General features: G+C 45.4%; 1 protein-coding gene across 5 annotated transcripts in view; it reads right to left on the reverse strand.

Moving 5' to 3' along the window:
- Positions 1–18878, reverse strand: part of SFXN1 (sideroflexin 1) — a 33440-nt gene extending 14562 nt beyond the window's left edge. The window contains exons 1-8 of one of the 5 annotated variants that reach the window (XM_074350266.1): positions 18727–18858; positions 12190–12280; positions 6949–7121; positions 5069–5239; positions 4278–4376; positions 2890–2965; positions 2217–2302; positions 841–968 (exon numbers count right to left, since the gene is read on the reverse strand). In XM_074350266.1, coding sequence (XP_074206367.1) covers positions 841–968; positions 2217–2302; positions 2890–2965; positions 4278–4376; positions 5069–5239; positions 6949–7121; positions 12190–12225 — 769 coding nt within the window. In that variant the 5' untranslated portion in view covers positions 12226–12280; positions 18727–18858. Of the gene's footprint in view, positions 1–840; positions 969–2216; positions 2303–2889; positions 2966–4277; positions 4377–5068; positions 5240–6948; positions 7122–12122; positions 12281–15225; positions 15391–18726 lie in introns of those variants that run through there. The other 4 variants (XM_074350267.1, XM_074350268.1, XM_045510082.2 and 1 more) reach the window with 4 other exon arrangements.
- Positions 18879–21929: the final 3051 nt, after the last annotated feature.

A 21929-nucleotide genomic window follows, 5' to 3' on the forward strand; every position in this document is an offset into this window, starting at 1 on the left:
TGGTCGTGCTGACTCCAAGCCCTATGGCTGAGAGGTAGCTTGGCACACATCTTCTTAAGAGCTGCTCTAACCAACTCGACTTGGTTCGTGTTTCAAGGGCTGCCAATGGATACAAATATATCTTTAGCAGAAATGATATCCATTGAAGAACTTTTGGAAATTTCTTTTCGGGATTTACAAGGACCAGATTCTTTCCCTTCTGATTCTCATCACCTCCACTGTCACCGCCCTGGTCCAACCACCATCATCTCTTGACTGCGGTACCTGACAGCTTCCTGACCAATCACCAACCAGCGTTCTTGTTTTCTCTTCACTCTGCTCTCAACACAGCACCCGGAGTCATGCAGTTAAAACCTAGGCTGGATTGTTCCACTTCCCTGCTCAAAGCCCTCCATGGCCTCCTACTCCTCAGACTAAAAGGCAGGGTTCCATCCAAATGCCTGCGGGGCCACCCACATCCATCTACTCCATCCTACTGTTCCCACCTCCTTCTCTCTCCTCCAGCTGCATCTGCCTCCCTGTGACGTTTTCAGCACCCCAGGCACGCTCCCTGCTCTCCTGCTGTTCCCTCTGCCCCGTAACCACCTGGCTCCCTCCCTCCCATCGGTCCAGTCTACTTCCACCCCCAGGTCCCCTACTCTCTTGTCCCCCTTAGCCCTATTACCATCTCACATGTTTTACTTAATTTGTTAGTTTTCTGCCTCCCCCCACTGACTCCCCTACCACCAAAGCAGCTTCCACCAAGGGGAGTGATTCTCACTGCAGTTGCTCACTGCTGCGCAAATGCTTGCTTGATGGAAATGTACCGGCTACATGAGTAGATGACACGGTTCTACACACCCATGCCAGGGGCAGCCATGAGGATCCTGGACACGACCACTTGTGTGATGGCTTGTTTGGCAGCGTTTGCCGACTCGCCCACGCGGTTCCCGTTTTCATCGGTGACGGGAATGCCAACTTTGAGTTCCCTAGAGAGCAAGACAACGTGCAAAGAAGTCCACAGGTGCCTTCAGCAAACAGCTGGAAACAGCTATAAAAGACTGAGTCCTTCCCTGATCCAAAAATCCACTCCGGTGACATTTCTGGCAAGAAACAAGTCTATTTTTAGATACCACGGACGAGTTTAATCCTCATGCGATAGACACGAAAGTAGAAGGACACTAGTAAACTTGGTCAGAAAAGGGCGTAGCATTTTCAATAACACTATGACTTAATGAGTGCAGAGGCCAGATAAGGCTAATGTCTACACTCGTGTGCAAACTTGAGCAATTTTCCAAATGCGAGATGGATATCATACGTGGCATCATTAAGCAAGCTCATGATACTGACACGATACTGACACAGGGGTCACAAGTACACGGTGCTACTGGATTTTTAACTATGGTCACTAACACTATAATTACAGCTCCTACTGTTACCCTGTTTTTTGTTATCCATTCCAAAATGCTTTTTCTCATTCTTTCTTCTCCTTTAATTTTTGCCAGTTCTAAAAAAATACTTCCAAAGATATAGATTAATATTATTTTAAACCCCGAAAGAAAATTTGGGGGGAAGGGGAAAAAAAACCTCTTTTAAAGAAAAAGTCGTACGTAGCCATTAAGTTTGAGATGTATTTTTTAAAACGTTTTATTATAAGAGCATTCTAACCCCCGTGGGCCCATCAGCCTGCTTTAATAACTAGTAACTCATGGGACACTAATGGCCTCATCTACAAAACAGAAACAGACTCTCAGACATAGTAAACAATCTTACAGTTACTCGGAGAAAAGGGGCGGGAAGGGATTAAACTTGGCAGTTTGAGATTTGTAAATGTTAACCACTATATATAAAAATTGATTCAAAAAATTTCTTCTGTATAGCACATGGAACTATATTTAATATCTTGTAATAATCTTTAATGGAAAAGAATATGAAAACGAATATATGTACATACGCATGACTGGGACATTGTGCGCTACACCAGAAACTGACACATTGTAACTGACTATACTTCAATTAAAAAAAAAAATTGTAACTCATGGCTAAGCTTGTTATATCAGTAGACCCAGCCTCACCCCCAACATCAGATTATCTGGAAGCAGATCCCAGATCTCATATAATTTCATCTGCAAATATTAAAATTAAAAAAAAAAATTAAAGTTTCAACAAAGCAAAGTATTATAAGGGCCCCCTACTGTCAAGGGCGAGTCCTCTCTTAGACTGTGTATTAACCTTACCTTTGCCTCATTAACGGAATATTAATGCAATTAGCAGCAGCTACCGCAGCGAAGGGAACAAAACGTCCTATGAGCGGAGAGACGTGCTGCAGAAAAGACAATTCCAAGAGCAACATCTTATTTTTCCCGCAGGACTAAATGGAAATACTTCTTTCTTCTCCAAAACGGCTGACCAGGCAGAGTCCCATTTGGGCAGAACCTCGGGGCCAAGAGCACTTTCAAAACTTGTTTCCTGGAGGTATTTTTATATTTCCAGCATGGCCACATGGGGACAAGGCAGACTTCCAAGATATTTTGATGGCTTCGTGTGGATGATGGAAAGGGGGGCTTTGCAGTCCCTGAGTCTTGGTTTCAGAGGCTGACTCCTCCACCTCTCAGAGATGTGGCCGGAGGCACGCAGCCCAGCACACAGCCCCCAGTGGGCTGTTCGCGTGGGTGAGCATTTAGCCCATCACACACAGGGCCACGTACAGACCAGGGCTCTGGCTGATCTTATTAGTGACCCCCCCCTCCCCAGGCTTATGGAAGATATACTTAAAATATGCAGTTGAAGATAATGACGGTAAGAAGACCATCACAGGACTTGAACTATTTTGAGAAATAACAGAGGGACTTAAAGAGTCAGGCAGGTGAGAACTAAGAAGCTTTGCTATGGAAGCAGAAGCCTGAGTACCTTGGTTAGCGCGTTGAGTCCTAGAGCCGTTGCCACTGCACCTGTGGTGGCAGAGACGTACGCTGTCCCCAATTCGCTGAAAAGAAGGAAAACAGTACGTGAACAACGAGGGAATCTCAGGACACCCAAGTGCAACACTCTGGGAAGAAACGAAGGGGAACTGGGAAAGAGCATGATTAAGAATGGAGATTCAAGGGAGTGGGTACAGCTCAGTGGTAGAGCCCATGCTTAGCATGCACGAGGTCCTGGGTTCAATCTCCAGCACCTCCATTAAAAAAAAATTTAAGAAAAATGGAGATTCCACAAAACAACATTCATTATCACTCCACAAGTAGAGATACTCATAGAAAAAGCAAGCAGAGCTGTTCAAAAATGGCATTCTTCACATGTATCCTAACTACAGTGCCAAACAAGTAGACATACTAGAATATGTATGGTGGGGTGGGGTGGGGAAGGAGGGGGGCCAGATCGCAGGAAGCTGCAAACGAGGGGAAATGCTTATTGGTCTAAATGTCTGGAGCGTATTTGCTCAAATAATCATTATTCTCAAAATATCAATACTGAAAGTAAAAATGCAGTGCTGTCCTTCTTTAAACGACATCTTATTGTATAAAAATACTGTCTCATTCTGAAAAGGCAGCGAAGCCCAAGCAGTCCTCTCTTGTTTCAAAATAAATTTTAATTCAAGGATCGGGCGAAATGAAGGTGTGACAGGCGTGGCTGGGTTGCAGATGTCAACACCCTCTGTTCCCTAGGATGATAACAGACAAACACGGGCGGTCAAAAGCACTTTGAGAGCTAAAACGAAAAGGAAAACACTTTGAAGTGTTACACAAGTTAGGCTAAAAGGTTTGGTGAACTGATGATCTCTCTAGACTGTCTAAACTTTTTTTTTTTAAACGAGAAGTAACATTTTAAATCCATTCATTTTCTTTTGGGCTCCATAGATGACCTATTTTAAAGACAAATCAGATACAAAAGTCCCCTTGGTTTCTGCAGAGATCACACTGCACGGCCGCTACTCCTGTCGGCCGGCTTATCTGTCCACACGCACAGCGTAGACTGCAGGGGGTTACAGGTGGCCGTTCCCTACATTCCCTGAGCTGCCCGCTGTGTGCTCTGCGGGGGATGGTGGGGAAGGAGCCCCAGGGTGTGGGGGGCTGATCCCCCTACCAGCACCACCAACAGTGTAACGGACAACCCCTGAGCAGGCAGGCTGCAAAAAAACTGCCAACTTGATAGAAAGGGAGGAAAAGAAACACTCCTGAAAAATATGCTCCCTAAGGCTCTGAACAATGTGAACAATTGGTACAGAGAGACTATTTTAAACAGGAGAGCACGGCCACCGAATCAAATGAGCAGAGGATGGTCACATTGTACGGTCATACTTTACAGTGAGGGGGGCGTCTCCGCTCCTGTTGGTGTAGTTGACCACGGCGTTGAAGGACTGGTTAATCCACTGCCAGAACAGCACGGCCGGCGTGGTCCTAGAACAGAGCGACCCGTCACACACCCACCGCCACTGTGACCCCGGCACCGCACACAACAGGGAAGGGCAGCACCAGTAACCAGAGGGTCAGAGAAGGGAGAACGCTGGGTCCAAGGCTTAGGATCGCTGGGGCTGGGCAGAATTTAAAGCTGTCTGATTCTTAGTTCCCTCATTTGTCAGATGCGGGCAGCAACAAACTCAGCGGGTTACGGGGAGAATGGAGTTAATTCAGTTAAATTTTATCTTCAGTCTCTAGAGAGCCTGGCAGAGAGTAGGCACTCAATTAACGTCAGGTCCCTTCTCTTGGGGAAAAAAGCCATTTGCAGCCTAAGTCGTTCTGGTCCCTCCTCACCGCATGTGGAAGCCTAGATGTCTGCACCCACACCTATACTTACACCTGCATCATATGAATGGATTAAAAGGAGAATTTGCTTAGTGGCTCTTTTTATTTTCTTTCTCATTTTCTTTTGGCTCTAAGGTTTAGGGAAAAACTCAACCTCCTTTGAGGCACAAGGAGAGTAGCTTTCATCAGAAGGAAACAGGAAAATAAGCCCCTAGACCTACATTTATACAAAATGAAACTCCCCACGAAATGATACTTATTTCAAGAAAACAACTCACATACAAAGATGTACTTTAAGCTTCTGTAACGTAAAACAAACTGACTGCTGTCCCGTTGCCATAACTTGCCTGTAAAAGGTCATCATGCAGCCTGTGATGGTCATGTTCATCGGGACCTGGGCTGACATCCTTCCAATCAAAATCATCTTTTCTCCGGTGTCGGGATGAAAAGCTGAATCGTAGATGTACTTCGCTCTCCACAATTCATTTTCTGTAAGGCCTGGAGGAACGATTCCCTGTCTAGGAAGACAACAGCAAACAACATGGCAGGTGTCCATTTCGGAGACCTCACCAGTGCTCCAGGAACAGGCAGCTAGAAGGTTTTCAAGTTTAAATTTACCTCGAACATCTGTGTCCGGATGGTGTGATCAATCTAACTATTATGTAGAGTCAGTGAAATTTTAAGAGCCAATACTAGACAATAAACACTTAAAATGGGCATTTCCCAGTGTCCGGCAGCAAAGTTTACAGACCGCCCTGGGTGTCCTCCCTGACTCCCCACGCGACAGTCAAACATGTAAACACGGATCATTCGCGGCACGTTTAGGCTCAGGGCTCCCACTTAACCCGGTTCTCAGCTTTTGCCCAACTCTCCCCAAGAGCAGGAATCAGCAAACTGGCTGTGGCCTGTACACTCTGTTAGCTAAGAGTGCTTTTTATATTTCTTAAAGGATTGTAAAACAAACAAAAAGCCCTGGGAAACAAACAAAAAACCCCCAAGAAACTAGGAAGAATATGCTGTGTTCTGCAGAATAAGACAGAAACCCTTTATGGTCCACAAAAGCCTGGACTATTTCTTACATGGTCTTCTATCAAGAAAGCTGTGCGTCCACCAACAGATGAAGGGATAAAGAAGATGTAGTATAGATACACAATGGAATACTACTCAGCCACAAAAAAGAATGAAATTTCGCCATTTGCAACCACATGGATGGACTTGGAGGGCATTATGCTGAGTGCTGTAAGTCAGACACAGACAAATACTGGATGATACTACTTATATGTGGAATCTAAAAAATATGACAAACTAGTGAAGATAACAAAAAAAGCAAACTCACAGATATAAAGAACAAACTAGTGGTACTAGTGGAGGGGTGGGCATTACAGAGGTGGGGGAGTGGAAGGTATAAACTACAGGGTGTAAGACAGGTTACGAGGATGTGCTGTATAACATGAGTAATAGAGCCAATATTTTGTAATAACTGTAAATGGAGTGTAACTTTTAAAAATTGTATACAAATTTTCTTTTTAATTGAAAAAAAAAAAAAAAAAGTCGGCACCACTGTCTTAGAGCATATTTTTTCTCCCGCCTCACGCCTGGCCCTTTGAGCTGAAGGAGTCCATCACAAACCCGTAAATCCTGCCATCAGCATTCTTTCCATCTGAGATCCCATCTGTGGGGTTTATTCATTGGGGTTTTATATCAGAAGCAACCAACCTACCCTAATTTGTGACAACTTGCTTTTTGCATGATGTTGTCTCCATCTGGAGACAGAAAGATGTGGATGCAAGGGTGGTTGTACTGGAGAGCAGGAGGCAGGGAGCTAGGAAAGGGGACCTCACAGATTGGTACCCATGAATTGGAGGGGTGGTTGTCTTGTTTTCAGGTTATTACAAACCCTGGGGGGGGGAGCATAGAGCTCGGTGGTAGAGTGTGTGCTTAGCATGCATGAGGTCCTGGGCACCAATCTCCATTAAAATTAATAAACCTATGTACCTCCCCCACAAAACAAAACAAAACAAAACCCCCAAAAAGAAAAACCCTGGATATTTGTGTTAAGGGTCAGCAATGGGGGATAAAACATGTCTTCCTATTTTTTACTTTTTTTTTGTAAAAATAATTGCAAAAAAAAATGTTGAAAAATCACTAAGGGAAGGTTTAAAGGCAACAGGCTAACATGATGACCCATTACTGTGTTAAGTCAAAAAAGCATAATTGCTAATGTTACCTGTAATCATGCACCACTTTTCTTGCATCCTCTAGCTGCTCATTGGTTAAGAGAATATTCCTGGGGTCAGTCACAGTGAAGAAATGATTGGCTCGTCCAACAAAAGTGCTTTGATCCCATCGGGGCTCTCTGATGTTAATGTTTGGTGGGAGTTCTCCAGACATCGTCCTGGACTGTGGAGGGTCAAACAGAAAAGCCTGCTCAAAACTTACGATGTCACTGTACATTTAGAAACTCTGTATTCACACTAATCTTCAAAGAAAGAGTTATGTACATTCCTAGTTACAAAAATAACTTTGCTATAAACGGCAGAAAGACGTTCTAAGTCCAAAGCTACATTTGTCTGTAAATCTCAATTAAGCTTAATCAAATTTCAGTAATTGTCTCATGCACTTCTTTTTATAAATACATAGTATTTCATCATCCCTTACTTTTGGAAATCTATAAATACTTTTGGAAAAAAATAACAATGTAAAAAGTTAAAAATAACATTCATAGTAAGAGGGTCTGAAGTTTGAAACCCTTTTTCTGGATGAAATAACCAACCAACGTCAAACTACTGCCGCATTCTGGTTTACTAAATTTGTTATTCCTACAAGTAGAAGTGACTCATTATGCAAAAAAGGCTCACACGCTAAAAATTCTATAATTAAAAAAAGATGCAGATTCATTCAGCCTTATTCGGCATATAAACTACCAATCAAAAATGAAAAATTCTGTTCTTTAATCTAATGGGGTCATAGTGGGAAAAACACATTTTGACAACCCCATGAACAGTAATAGCATGGTGCATGTAATTTTCCTTACAAAATACTTATTTTCTGGCTAAGAACCATGACTTTTTCCCCAAAAGTAACTAATATCTTTCTCTGAGTAACACACGCTTATTTTTAGAATTGCTCTGTATTGCTGTAACGCACGTTTATTGTAGTATTTTGAATAATATAAGCTTATTGTAGGAAATAAAGAAGAAACAAAATCTGCTATAATTTAGCCACGCTTGAAATAACCATTGTTGACATTTTGGTATATTTCCTTTTCTATACATATTATCATTTAATTAAAAAAATAAAGTTGCCATCATACTCTGTACTTTAATATCCTGATTGTTTCTTGCATGTATTTCAAGAGCATTCCCCACGGCACAGAATATTCATTTTGGGTATTTAGCAACACCTACAATGTTTATGTTCCTTTCAATTTGTCGCCATGATAACGAAAGCTGTATCCTTGTCTACTAATCTTTTTCCTTGTAGATTGGTGACTTCCTTAAACTAGAATCTCTCTACATGCTATTAGCAGGTCAAAGGATCTTCTCTCTCTTAAGGCTTCAAACCATTGCTTTCTTGTACCTGTCCCCTTTTCTTCCAGTTCTAATAATGGTTCTAATAGTGGCTTTCTTTTCCAGGTCATTTTTCATTATCTTTCAGTGCTTCACTAGTTCTTAGGTATGTTAGATGACAGAGGCCTGTCACCTGTACTTCATCAGAATCTCAAATTAACACACGTCATGGCCCACTGGGTCAAAGTCGAGTGTCAGGTCCACAGACGTGAGGAAACGAGATTCCTATGCGAATGTGCAGCAGCTGGTCAGTGCGAGTGAGAAAGTCAAAACTCAGCCCCAGCACTCATAAAGCAGGCTGGGAACATGAACACAAACTCAGCTGTGAAGTCAGTGGGAACCCATGTTTCTCCCAGCGTCACGATGCAGCTGTCAAGCGTCAGGACAACCCCCTTCTCCGGGTGACCACCGCTTTCTCATCTCACTGAGAAACCTGGTTCTCCACAACTGCAGACTGTCAGAAACTCTGCTGTCTGAAATCATGCCAGGAAGAGTGGAACATCCCACTCTTGACACAGCAAAGGCGCCTCCGTTTCCAGGCCAGGCGCGGAGTACCTGATGAGGGAGTTTCTGGATACAACATTACAAGTCTTGTTAACTTTGCAGTTTCCAAGGAAACAGGGCCACAGGGCCACCTCGCAGTCCAGACCTTTACACCCAGCCCTGCTTTGAGCCCATCGAAATACTGCTTCACTACACTTCCCTCCTCGGGACACTGTCCCTTCCCGCAAAGCTGCTGGCATAGACTGGTGGTTCCAACCAACGGAACACACTGCAATCACCTGGAAAGCGTCTGAAAAAGACACACACTGTCCTTCTTCTAGCAACTCGGATCCAGCAGGTCTAGCATGGGATTCTGCAGGCGCCCTGGGTGCAGAGCTCCAGCTCCCCGGGCACCAGGCTGTCACTCTGCATGAAGCTGGGGGCTGTTTCCCTCCCTGCATCTCTCCCTGCTCTGCCTATGCCTTCCCTCGGGCCTGGGCAATCCGCAGTGCCCCCCAGGGGATATCTGATACTGATTTTTTTTCTCATAAAATTCAGTACCAAGTATCTTTCTTCCCTTTAAGGTATAATTCTCACTCTCACCATTCATTCCCCCTTTATACTTAATGTATGTAACAAAAAACTTTTTTAATGTAGCTTTCATAGAGTTCTTCCCCTTAGGGGGGTGGTAATTAGGTTTACTTATTTAGTTTTAATTTTTTTTTTCTTAATGGAGGTACTGGGGATTGAACCCAGGACCTTGTGCATGCTAAGCAGGCACCCTACCACTGAGCTGTACCCACCTCCTCATAGAGTTCTTAATAACAAACCATCTCCAATTTGTTAAACAGAAGGCAAACTTTAGGTCAGGTCATCAAAACATGATCTGGTTTTATAACACAGTACTTTAAAAAATAAAAATGTTCTAATTGCATAAGAGCTGGGTAGGGCCTTAAAATCGATCTACCCACTGTGCTGATCACATAGATGAGGAAACAGAGGCACAGAGCAGGAGGTATCTTGTCCGGGTTGGGCCACGGGCGCTGGCAGCAGTAGGAAGTTGGGGAGGACCCAAAGCCAGACTGGATTCCTGGGCACTGGTCAGCCAGTTCACTCTTGACTACATTAGTCCCTTTTAGCTACTTCCCTCTCCCCCAGCAAAGTATATCAATTGATGTCTTCACAGAATCAGTAGCTTTAAGGCCCTCCTTTTTCCTTTTAAATGGAAAAGTGTCCTCACATTATGAAGTTCTGCACCAAGATAACCCTATGGTGACTCCATAGCACACGTGGACTGTGGAGGCCTCACAAGGTCTCCTCCGGCAGGAGAAGCAAAAGCAGACAGACAGGAAAGGAACCCCGACGTTTCTGGAGTTTCTTGTTACATACAAGGAACTGGGCTAGACGCTTGCCAAAAGTGCAAGCTCCTACTATGTGCCAGAGGCAGCACATTCTATGTCAGTATTCACAACGGCGTGCTTTTTGCCTACTATGCACCTTTTACAGGAGTGGGAAGTGCGATTCTGAGATGTCACTCACAAGCACTCCTTTGTCTGCCCAGCTAGGGAGGAAACCAGCTTACCTTCAGACTCCAGGCGAAGCCCACCAAAACCCCAATTCTGTATAGACCTGTGGTGGGCAGAATTATGGCTCCCCAAAGACGTCCAGGCCCCAGTGCCCACAGACCCTCAATATGTCACCTCACATGGCAAAGGGACTTGGCTAGTGTGATTAGGTTAAGGGTCTTGAGACTAGGAGACTAGCCTGGATTATTCAGGTGGGCCTGATACCAGCACAAGGGTCCCTACAAGAGAAAAGAGGGAGGCAGGAGAGGCAGTCAGAGAAGCAGAGGGGAGGACAAGGAGAGGTTGGGCCGGTGCGGGGCCACCAGCCAAGGAAGGCCATGCCCTCTGGAAGCTGGAAACAGAGTGGAAACAGAGCGGAAACAGGTTCTCCCTGGAGCTTCCAAAAGCAACACAGAACCAGTTTTTGGACTTCTGACCCCCAGAGCTGTAAGACAATATACATTTATTCTAAGGTATGACATTTGTGGCGATACGTTAAGTAGCAATAGGATGTTAACACAGCACTGTTTTCCGTACTTAAAAAGGACCTTAATGGAACTAGACATGGACGTAAGAAATACCAACTAAGACGGGACAGCCTGTGCCCGCCCCCGCCAATTTCAAAACCTTTATAAAGGCTAATCAGGAATGCCGCAACAACACTTACAGAGACAGCTGATCCCAAAGCAGATACAATTCTAATTATTAACTATGAATCCCATGTTCCAATTAGACAAGCATTTTCACACGTGAACCTTCAAGCACAAGAACAGTTTTTACTTTTTTCCACTCCCAGTAACCAGTTTCTAACCATTAGGAGTCCTAGTTTTATTGGCTGCCATGCCCGGGTCCCTGGGGCCTGTCCCCTTTCCGCCCCCCTGACCGCTGGGGCTTGGGGGTCCTGGTCACTTGGTCGGAGGTCTGCAGCATCCCGGGAGCCCATCGGTTGGCGGGCGGCCTTGGATGCTGCAGTCTGTGCTTAAGGGTTTCCACCCTGCACACTCGGTACCAACCGACCCCAACCGACGGATCGAGGGGTGAGCCGGGCTGTGAGGAAAGGGCCGCAGCCGGCACCTTCTTGGCAAGAAAGCCACGTCCCCAGGATGGTAGGGGAAGAATGGATTTGGCGTCCCCATGGTCGGGTTTATGCAGAAAAAGCGCAGCCATCCTTGAACTTGCTGGCCATGAACTTTCCTCCCTCTGTCCCCATTAAGGGTGAAACTGGTCAGAGACCAGACACCTTTTCAGAGCGTTCTTAAGCACCGCTAACCACGCGGTTCTGACAGATTTCAAGACAGGGGATGGTGACAGTTTTTCAAGTGCTTCTCAACAAGGAATTTCTGCAGAGGACACTGAGGAAGTCATTCTGCTGTGCAGCCCTCAGGATGACACTGAGGACAGCACGAAGGATTGCAAAGCCATGATGGCTCAAAAGACAGTTTCAGAGAACAAGATACATCTTCCAATTGCAGAGGTGGCAGGGATAAGGGAAAATGCTACATCTCAAGGGGACAGACTGCATGGGACGCCAAAGAGTGTGTGCTAGAAGGTGAGTTTATCAGCTTTACAACCCAAACAAGTGGAAGGTGCCCTGGAGGGACTCCGAAGACACCAGTGGGAGGATCTTCTCTTTGACACATCTACCTGAGGCTTTGACGGTTAAGCAGAATGGCTGAAACAGCTTCAGAAATTCAGAGAGGCCACGGAAGGAGAGGCAGGAAGGGTGGAAACATCACAGATACTGACGGACTAAATGAGGAGCTCCCCAGGAGAACTTTACTAACCAGGTACCAGCTGGTTTAACCACCGCAGGTGGTCAACTGCAAAATGTTACGGCTGACAAAATCCTACCAGCGGGCTTCTGATGGCAACAAATTCAGTATCCATGATTTGAAGAAATGATGGAATCGGGGTTGTAGAGAAGCAAAGGACGCTGGAAGGTCTGGAACAGAGAAATTAAGAGGAACCGACTAGTGAAAGGAGGTCTCTGTATATTTAAATGGTTATAACGGGGCGTCCTGACACTTGACCAATTGGGGTGTTAGTTCTGCCTTAAGAATATTTTCCAGGGAGGAGGGTGTAACTCAAGAGTTCAAGAGCACATGCTTAGCACGCATGAGGTCCTGGGTTCAAGCCCCAGGACCTCCTCTAAAAATAAATAAATAAACCTAATTATCCACCCCCTCCAAAAAGAATCTTCTTCATGAATGATTTTGAAGAAAAACTAGGATTTTAAAGATATAAAAAAAATTTTTTGTACGAGAAAAAAAAGTGAGATTTAAAAAAAATCTTCTGTGGCAACTGACACCACTTGTGCAAAGAAAGAAAGTCCAAGTTTTGTCACTTGGAGACAAAATTAATAACCTGAGTATTTTAAGTACCTGGGACCATTAATATAGCATTACACTGCATTTAAATGAGTCATTCCTAAAGATAGCATCTTATACCTGCTACACATGTTAAAACATTAATTAACCCCTCCAAGAGGACAGAAATAATCTCTTAGAGGAAGCAAAAAAATAAAAACAAAAACAAAAAAAACCTTGAAATTCAACCTCTTGGCTAAGGTTTTGGTTAAATATAGTATCTTGAAGTCTCATCAAAATGAATTTCTCCAAGTCTTTTCATTCATTCATTTATAAACAAAATTAATTTACTCATTAAACATGCACCGTAGGCCTCTCCTGCACCCACCAATGGCTTGGCCCTGGATTTGGAAAGACCCAACACACAGTAACCAGTAAGCTGAAAAACAAACACCCTAACGAATACAGCCTAAATCCCCCCAAACACGCTGAGAGACACGCTTCCCATGCAGAGCTAGCTGTGTCTGGACATCACCCTCCTCTGCGGATGAAGCCTTCATCTGAGTTATCAGATTACTAGCCTGGGTAAATCCTACAGAACACCAGAGTATGAATGACTCTGACATCCCTAACTGTACACACTTTTCAGAAATACTCACTATTTCCATGGAGTAAACCTGCTTTAAAATTCACAGTAACTCAGCCACAGAATTTATAAGCTCTGAGGGCCAAAATGAGTGCCATGACAAAGATTCTCTCTTCACAAGGCACTCATACCTTACACATTACAGGCCTACCGGAAATGGCAGTTCACTCCATCTTCTTTCTGCTTAAGCTGCATCACAACCTTCGTGAACAATTCTGGGAGGGCAACACTGCCTCCCTGTTTGGTCAGATGGTACACAGCCAGCGCATAGCTACACAAAGGTGAGGACCATTCCAGGAGTCCGAGGCCAGGACCACCTCCCGCCACGTATGAACCTTTGTGGCAGGTGAACAGTCCGCTCCAACTAGACAATGGGCATCAGATTCGTTTCCAAGTAAGTTTACTGAACCAGCTGGCTAACTGAACTTGAATTCCTGGCTCTACGCCACACCTTCCCTAAATGTCCTGTAACTTGGACTCCTCAGATGGGGGTGATAAGGGAAGGGATGTGTCGTGGGCAGGAGTTTATACCTGGGGAGGCACTAGATCTGAGCTCCAATCCCAGCTCCAACCGATGACTCTGTGACCTTGTACACATTATCCCACTGCTTCAAGTTTCTGCCTGTTCATCAACAAAATTAGGATGTCACTTAATAACAACACTAGTGTTTAAAAAACACATATTTTAAGAGCTTTCCTTTTAAATATCCTGTCTAATCATCATAGCAGTTGGGTTATAAGGGCAGTAAGCTAGCTTGCTCAAGTCAGTGGTGGTGCCAGAATGTGATGTTATATTGTCTGGCTCCAGAATCCCTGCTCCTTAGAGAGGTGGTTCTGACCCAGAAAACTTCATCCCGGACATCCTGATTCAGTAAAGCTGAGGAGAAGCCTAGGAATTTGATATTTAAGAAATATGCCAGGAGAGATATGTATACGATGGAATACGACTCAACTGTAAAAAGGAGTGAAATAATGTCATTGGCAGCAGCATGGATGGACCTAGAGATGATCAAGCTAAGTGAAGTCAGTCAGTCAGAGAAAGACAAATATCGTATGATATCACTTGTATCTGGAATCTAAAAAAATGACACAAATAAACTGATTTACAAAACAGAAAGAGACTCACAGCCATAGAAAACAAATTTATGGTTACACATTCGGGGGGGAGATGGATAAATTAGGAGTTTGGGATTGGCTGGTACAAACTACTATGTACAGAACAGATAAACAACAATGTCCTACTATATATCGCAGGGAACTATATTCAGTGGCTTAGAGTAACTTGTAATGAAAAAGAATGTATGTATGTGTGTGTGTATGTACGTGTATATATATATATAGACTGAATCACTATGTTGTACACCAGAAACTAACACAACATTATAAATCAACTACATTTCAATTTAAAAAAAAAAGTAAGAAAAAAGAAATATACCAGGGTTATCCTATGATTAGGTAAGTTTGGGTAACACTACGCTGCCAAGAACATAAAGCTTATAAATAGATCATAAAATGTCCTACCAGTTAAGGGATGATTCCTGCCCTCTTTTGGGGGAAACAGAAATGTTAAATGACTCCAGGGCCACTCACGGTGGTGGCTGGGCCTGTTCCTTCTGGCCGGGGTTCCAGTTGAGGAAGGCTCCCATGCCCTGAGGCCCGGTCCCCTGAGCACCCACCCTGACAGCCCACGGCATGAGAACTGGACTCAGAGCACTTTGCAATCTGGACTAGAGGCATGATTCTGCCCGTCCTTTCCAGGCAAGTCAGTGGGTGAGTCGCTTGACATCTCTGAGCCTCAACTTTCTCATCTATAAGATGGAGGCAAGAGCTGGCTGACAGAGTTGGAAGCATTAGCAAACTAAGGTGAACAAGAAGCTGTGCTTTATTAACCTTTATTAAGTGTAAACGGCTAACCAATACAGGATCATTACTAACCAGCCGTTCTCCACGTGTGGGGGCTCCTGTCCTCGCTGGCTGATGTTCTGCCCATGAACGCAGTGGCAGGTGGTGCTGGTGGGCTCAGACGGGGGGAATGGAATGGTGCTTGGCTGCCTGAGCAGCCCGAGGATGATCAGAAACGTCTAAGAAAAAGAACTCTTCTCTAAGATAAACTTCATTGCAAACTTTCAGCTGCATGCCAAGAAAATGCTTAACTACTGGGGGAAAAAAAAAAAAAGAATTTTCCAAAATTTCACAGAAAACACACTAGCAGGCAACATGCTTTATTAGGGACTTGGTAAGAAAGACCTTTAACCCTGGCTAAACATTAACAATGATAATTCAGTGATTAAACTGGAAACTTATTGTTACTTAAAAGAACTGCAGTTTGAAAGAGTTAAGACTCTGGTCGCCCTGGTTTATTTAGTTAAGGGCTGGAGGTGTGAAATGCCCTGCCAACGTCACTGCAAAGTCATGTGGCCGAGAGTCCACTGTGTGCCGGGCACTGGGCTCTCCATGTGTGACTAGATGGCTAAATTCTCACTGCAGATCTCTATGAAATTTCCCCCTATTTTGTTGTTATGCAGAGAAATCAAGTGTCACGCCCAAGATGACCCAGCCCAGAAGTGGCGGTTCTATCTGACTTTATAGCCCACTCCTGACCCTCCCAGGGCCAGAGGTGACATCCAGCAAGAACGATCCAATCACTCAAGGAGGATTGCTAAACAGCATTAACAGCATTAAACAGCATTAGTTTCCTAATTTGCCTTTAAGCTGGTTATCTGTACGCAGCGTTCCTTTCTTATGGGCGTGGCCACCCAGAAGATCAAATGATAAATCAGAAAGTCGAATCCCATGCTAGGAAGTAGATTCTTTCAAAGGGCATTTCCACTCAGCACTGGCTTTCTGTTGCATACCCTCCTCTATTCCTAGGATAGGTCTAGATGGAGACCTAGAGAATCAGGAAGACATGGGGAATTACTGCCTTCTGTCTGTCTCACCATCTTTTCTGCCCCCACCTCCCACCCTACAAGGCAGATCCCACTCTTATGTTAACCTCAAAACTCCCAGGTGACAGTACAATCATTGTTTCGGTGGTCCTCAAGATCAACTTTGGGTTTGGTTACTTAATTTCTTATGATGAGAGAAGTTCTTATCCACTTCAAAAAATTTTTTTTCTATTGGTTTATACTTGAGATGGTGGCATAAGCCTGTAAAAATAATAAAATATTACCAACTGCAGTACTTTGGATACATTCAGTTCCACATTTTGCCACCTACTTTAAAGAATCAAATCACAGATGATATATACTGTCTCTGAAAGTATTTTACCAACAGCAATTAACTAAAAATAATAACTTTCAACTTTGTATCCTGAAGTGTAGGTTTGACATGTATTCTAACTTTATAATTTAATAATTGTTAATTAATTCTAACTTAATAATTAATTGAAAACAGTCAGCCTTTAAAAAAGTGACTTACTGCTACTGATTTGTTACTTTAACCTCAAGCAAAAGGTTGGTTCCACTCATGATTATATTCCAACCACATGAACCTAACCACTGCTTGCATGGTAGGATGCAGATGCCATATTTCATTCTAAGGCATCAGAGAGCAAAGAAGTTGGATGATGGATCTGCTCTAAGGGTCACTGCTGCTCTGAGTGTCCTCTCAGCATCCTTTGCAGGAAGTGAAGAGGGTGAAGGGATATTCCCCACCCCCCCAGGGATATTCCCCACCCCCCCATCCTCAGGTAACACCTTACTATACCCATCCACATGGGACTTCAGAAAACTTTTACAGAATATTAAAAGCATTCTAAATATTTTACTAAGCCTGAATGACAGCTACCCCTTGCTATACAGCTTCTTCTCTGAGAGCTTCGACCACAGATAACATCCCTTTCCTGAAAGCCCATGAGATCTAAATTAAATGCCTGCACCCTCAGTCTAACCCTTGAATACATACTTAGAGCAATTACATATTAGAACTGCATAGGAACTGATACTCCTCTCCAAACACCATCATTTTAACAAGCTAGATGCCCGAGGTCCCTAAACCTCTTGGTAAAGCTTCCACTCATCCTCCCAGAGACTTCCCGCCCATCTTACAGATCTTATTTGGCAAGACTGAGCTCAGCACTGTAAAAGCTGCAAAGCCTCCTTACTCGTCTGGATACCCACCTTGCACTTATTACAATGCCTGGAACATGGAAAGAGTTCAGAAAACTGGGGATGGGCAAAGGATGAAAAAATCTAGAGGCACCCGAGTGAAAATGTAGAAGATGAGATAGAAGAGAGATCACAACTCTGAGAGAAGTACAAATAAAATGCCGGGGGGCGTTCAGAAGGCAGTTGCCCATGGAGTGGTTAAGTGCCCGAGCACTGAAGTCAATCCGGCTGAGCTCTTCCACTCAGGCACTCAACAAACACTCAGCGAGGGTCTACGTGGTGCAGGTGATAGATGGATGAGCAAGACAAACACAAAACATGAGCCCTGATCACAAGCAGAGAATCAGAAGAGCAAGTAAACAAATGCTATTAAAGAAAAAACACTGGGGTAATCTAACAAAGGATGTGTGCTTGAGGGGGCAATTTCAGACAACTCGGCCAAGGGAGAACATTTTTGAGGAAGTAACACTGAAGCTGAGACTACAGACCACTGTGTAACCTTAGGCGGTTTACTCAACCTCTCTGAGCCCCAGCTTTCCCATCTGGATTAGGAAGGCAAGGCCAAGCACCTCATGGGGCTGGACGAATGCAGAAGTAAATGGACCTGAATATTCTGCACACACTTAGTAGGCATCGTGGCTACTGTCATTCTGAGAAGGTTGGAGGCCTGTGACAAGTTAGGCAGCACAGAAATGCAGGGTCCGAGCCGGGTCACTGCTATGCCAACCACTTGCCTGTCCCTTCCCTACCAGGTTGGGAGTTAGCTGCAGGGCAGGGAACAGGTGATCTGCTCTGGCCCCGCAGCCCCGCTCTGCGCCAGGGGCAGAATCCGGGAGCTCGGAGCTTGAGGGGCGGTGGGGGGGGGGGGTCGGTGCCACCGGGCCACCCAGCAGTCGCTCGCGCGCGTCCCCGCCGTGGCCTGTCCCCGCGGCAGCCATCTTGGGTGTCCTCCCCGCGGCGAGTTTCGTCACGCGGCCGCGGGGACAGCGTGGCGGAGCGCGTGCGGGCGTGGATGGCTGAGCCCCCTCCCATCCGGGGGGACCCACTTCACCTCGGGGGTTCCGGGGGACCCCAGGGGAGGTCAGGCTGCTGGAGGTGGGGAGCTCAGGCAGCGGGATGCCAGGGGTCCCCAAGGTGCAGGCACCCCTGGCACTGGGAGTCCCAGGTATGGCCAGGGGGCGTCCGACCTCCCAGCCGGGGGAGGTGCGGGGGGGTGCTCTTCGCAACCTGCCGGCGGCCGCGCGCCCCGGCTCCAGCCCGCGCCCCTCCGCCGGGCCCCCAGTGTCTTTCCCGCCCCCCGCGCCCGGGCCCGCTACCCGCCACTCACCGCTCCCCCCGGGCCGCCGCCCGCGCCGCTCTCAGGACCCGCTCGGCGCCGCCTCCGCCGCCACCGGAAGCGCTTGTCCCGCCACGGCTGCCCCGCGCGCCGCCGCCGCCGCCGCCGCCCGGAGCGCGTCCCCGGAGCGCGTCCCCGTGCGGAGCCGCTAGGCCAGGCCAGGCGGCGGCGCGCGCGCGGGCCCGGGGACACGGCCTCGCAGTCGCTGCGCTCTGGGCCCCGCCACCCGCCGGTCCGGGCGCGAGCGCCTGCGCGCGCCGCCTTTGCGTCTGGCTCCATCATGAGCTCCCGAGCTCATCCTCACCGTGGTGTGGGGCTGGCGCCACGTTTTCCGTTTTGGTTTCCCCGAGGGACGACCCCTTACTCGCTCATTTCTCTATCCCCAGGGTCTTACATAGAGTCAGCATCCACTCACTCACGTATTTAAACCATTGTTTCCCAAAGTGTGGCATTTGCCGCCACTGGGGCTACAAGGCGATTTTCGGTGGTGCAAAGGCCATGGGAATCATCCTGGCTGCTGGGTGAATAGGCTATTGAGGAGGTGACGTGGAGGCAGAGAGGCCAGTAGGGAGGCAATGGTGCTTAACCAGCGGAGAGATGATGCTGGCTTGGACCAGGTTGGTAACAGGGGAGATGATGAGAATCATTGGATTCTGGGTATCTTTTGGAGGCAGATGAAATCTAATAAATGGTGAAATTACATCCTGTTCATGGATAGGAAGATTCTATTTCTAAAGCTGTATATTCCCACATTAACTTTAAAACATAATTCAATTCCAAATAAAATTCTGACAACTCTAGTGGGTATAAGAGTGGGTGCCTAACTTGACAAGGAGACTGTTAACATGCATTTGGAAAAATAAAGAGCCGGAAACAGCCAAAACAACTAAGAAGAAAAAGAGCAAGGTGGAGTAAACATGCTATAAACACTGAGAGTTTGTGTTTGTGCAGGGATCACCAATTAATTAGCTTAGTGCAGCCAAATCGATGCACCAGACATGGACCCTGCACACAGAGAAACCTGCTATTAGCTGCATCCCAGGTGAAGGGGGAGATTGGATATTCATTAAATGATATTGGGGCAATTGAATCCCTGCCTTCTACCATATTCAAAACTCAACTCCAGACCGATTTAAGACCCAAATATGAAAAAACAAAATTCCCCCAATTTTAGCAGACAATACAGGAGGGTATGTTTCTGACCTGGGTATATGGAGACATTCTTAAATAAACACGAAGTGTATGGAATATAAAGGGAAGATTAAAAAGTTAAATCTCATTAAAACTAAAAAAAAATCCATGCTCGCCAATGATACCGTAATAGAAGTGAAAGAGTTCGCGTCTCTCCGTTCACATCGGCAGGAAATATTTTCAATTCATGGATCTGGCAAAGATTACATATGGAGAAAAATGTAAAAAACATTTAGAAATGAATGAGAAGGAAGAGGGGGCAATCCAATAAAAAAAACATACAGAACAAAAACAAAAATAACCCCAGGGAACATGCAATTCACAGAGAAGAAAAAAAAATATGGCCCTGATACATAAAAAAAAAATATTGGAACCGACTGGAGATTGGGGACTCTGCCTGCATAGTTTTTCTAGATAGTTTTTTTTGGTGACACTTCTTATCCTTGGAATTCTGAATGTTTAACCAGTTTCTGTTCTCTACCACCCCTGTGCCAACTGTTGGGCTCACAAAGATTTAAAAACAAATTCCTCTTTCAAAGAGCTTAGTGACAAGGAGAAAAACATAAGAACAAGTAATTTAAAAGAATGATTACATTTCAATATAAAAATTGCCACAGTATAATGTGGACTGTGTAAGTGCTGTGAGAGCACAGAGGAGGGACTGACTAGCAGGATGCGGATGCAAGAGAGGTATAGTTGATACACAGTGTCGCCGTTATCTGTTGCCATGGTAATGCTGCAGCAGAACCACAAAGCCTCAGAAGGATACAAAAATAAACATTGGTTTTTGTTCGTGCGTGCGCGTGCGCACTGGCTGGCAGTTCTGCGGATCTGAGATGGGCTCTGCAAGGTTTACTCACGTGTGTGTCAGTTGTTGGCTTTGAGGGTCTTGGCAAGGCTGTCTCACTGCTTGAAGCCATAGCTAGGAGGAGTGGAATGACTTGGCTCTGTTCCAAATCTCATTCCTCTGGCAAACCAACCTGGGCTTGTTTACATGGCAAAGTCTGAGGGAGGGAGGGAGGGAGGGGAAATGAGAGAGAGAGAGAGACAGAGAGACTACTCACTTTTGCTTTATCCTATTGGTCAAACCAAGTCACAAGACCGACCTAGATTCTTTATCTCTTGATGGGAGGAGCTTCAAAGTGACATTATAAATAGATGTGGTATACAGACAGGTGGGGAATTGGGAACATGATTTTTCACAAATTCCTTCTTGTGTGTATTTTGCTTTCCTAGCATCCCAGTTTCTTTTGGGGAGCTCCCCACTCTCACTTCATTTCGCCCTGGTCAGATTGTCAATCATGGGACTATATCCTCTCATGCCTGCCACTGTCACGGGTATGTGTCCCAAGCTGAGCCAAACAGAATCCTGCCCTGAATTTATATTCAGACACTGAGAAAATAGGAAGTCATGCCCTTCTTCCACCCCTACTGGGGCTGCTAAGCTGGGAGAATGTGGATCAGGGGCTGCCAGGGCTACTCTTTTTGCCTGTCAGCAGAATTGAAACTGACCTGAAAATTGCAAGAGAGAGAGAAGAATTCTGATGAGGTCACTGCAGGCCCCTGACTCATCCAGTCCTGAAGCTAGATCTACCTCCCAGGCTTCCAGTTATAGGAACTCATAAATCCAACCACACACACATTTCTTTTTTAAAAAAAAATCATAAGCTCTTTTGAGTTGGATTTCTATCTCTGACTGACTGGGATGTTCACAGAAGTGGTGACATCAGAACTACATGAAACCAAATTTGACAAATCAGGAAAAGAAGTCAGATGAAGGAAGAGAAATGAGCTAAGGTTTTCAGAATAAAAAGCCAATGTCCACATGTTCCCACCATTGTACTTAAATAAACATCTTTCAGAAACAGCTTCCAGGGTTGCTAAAACAACATTTTGCAGCTTCGTTGATAAGGAAACTAAAGGCTTGGGAATTCTTGCTAAGCTTGTGTGCACCAAGGTTGCAAAACCCTGGCATTCTCATATGGACTTTGAACTGTTCAGGG

The sequence above is a fragment of the Camelus bactrianus genome, chromosome 22, assembly GCF_048773025.1.
Source record: "Camelus bactrianus isolate YW-2024 breed Bactrian camel chromosome 22, ASM4877302v1, whole genome shotgun sequence".
Classification (NCBI taxonomy): Eukaryota; Metazoa; Chordata; class Mammalia; order Artiodactyla; family Camelidae; genus Camelus; species Camelus bactrianus.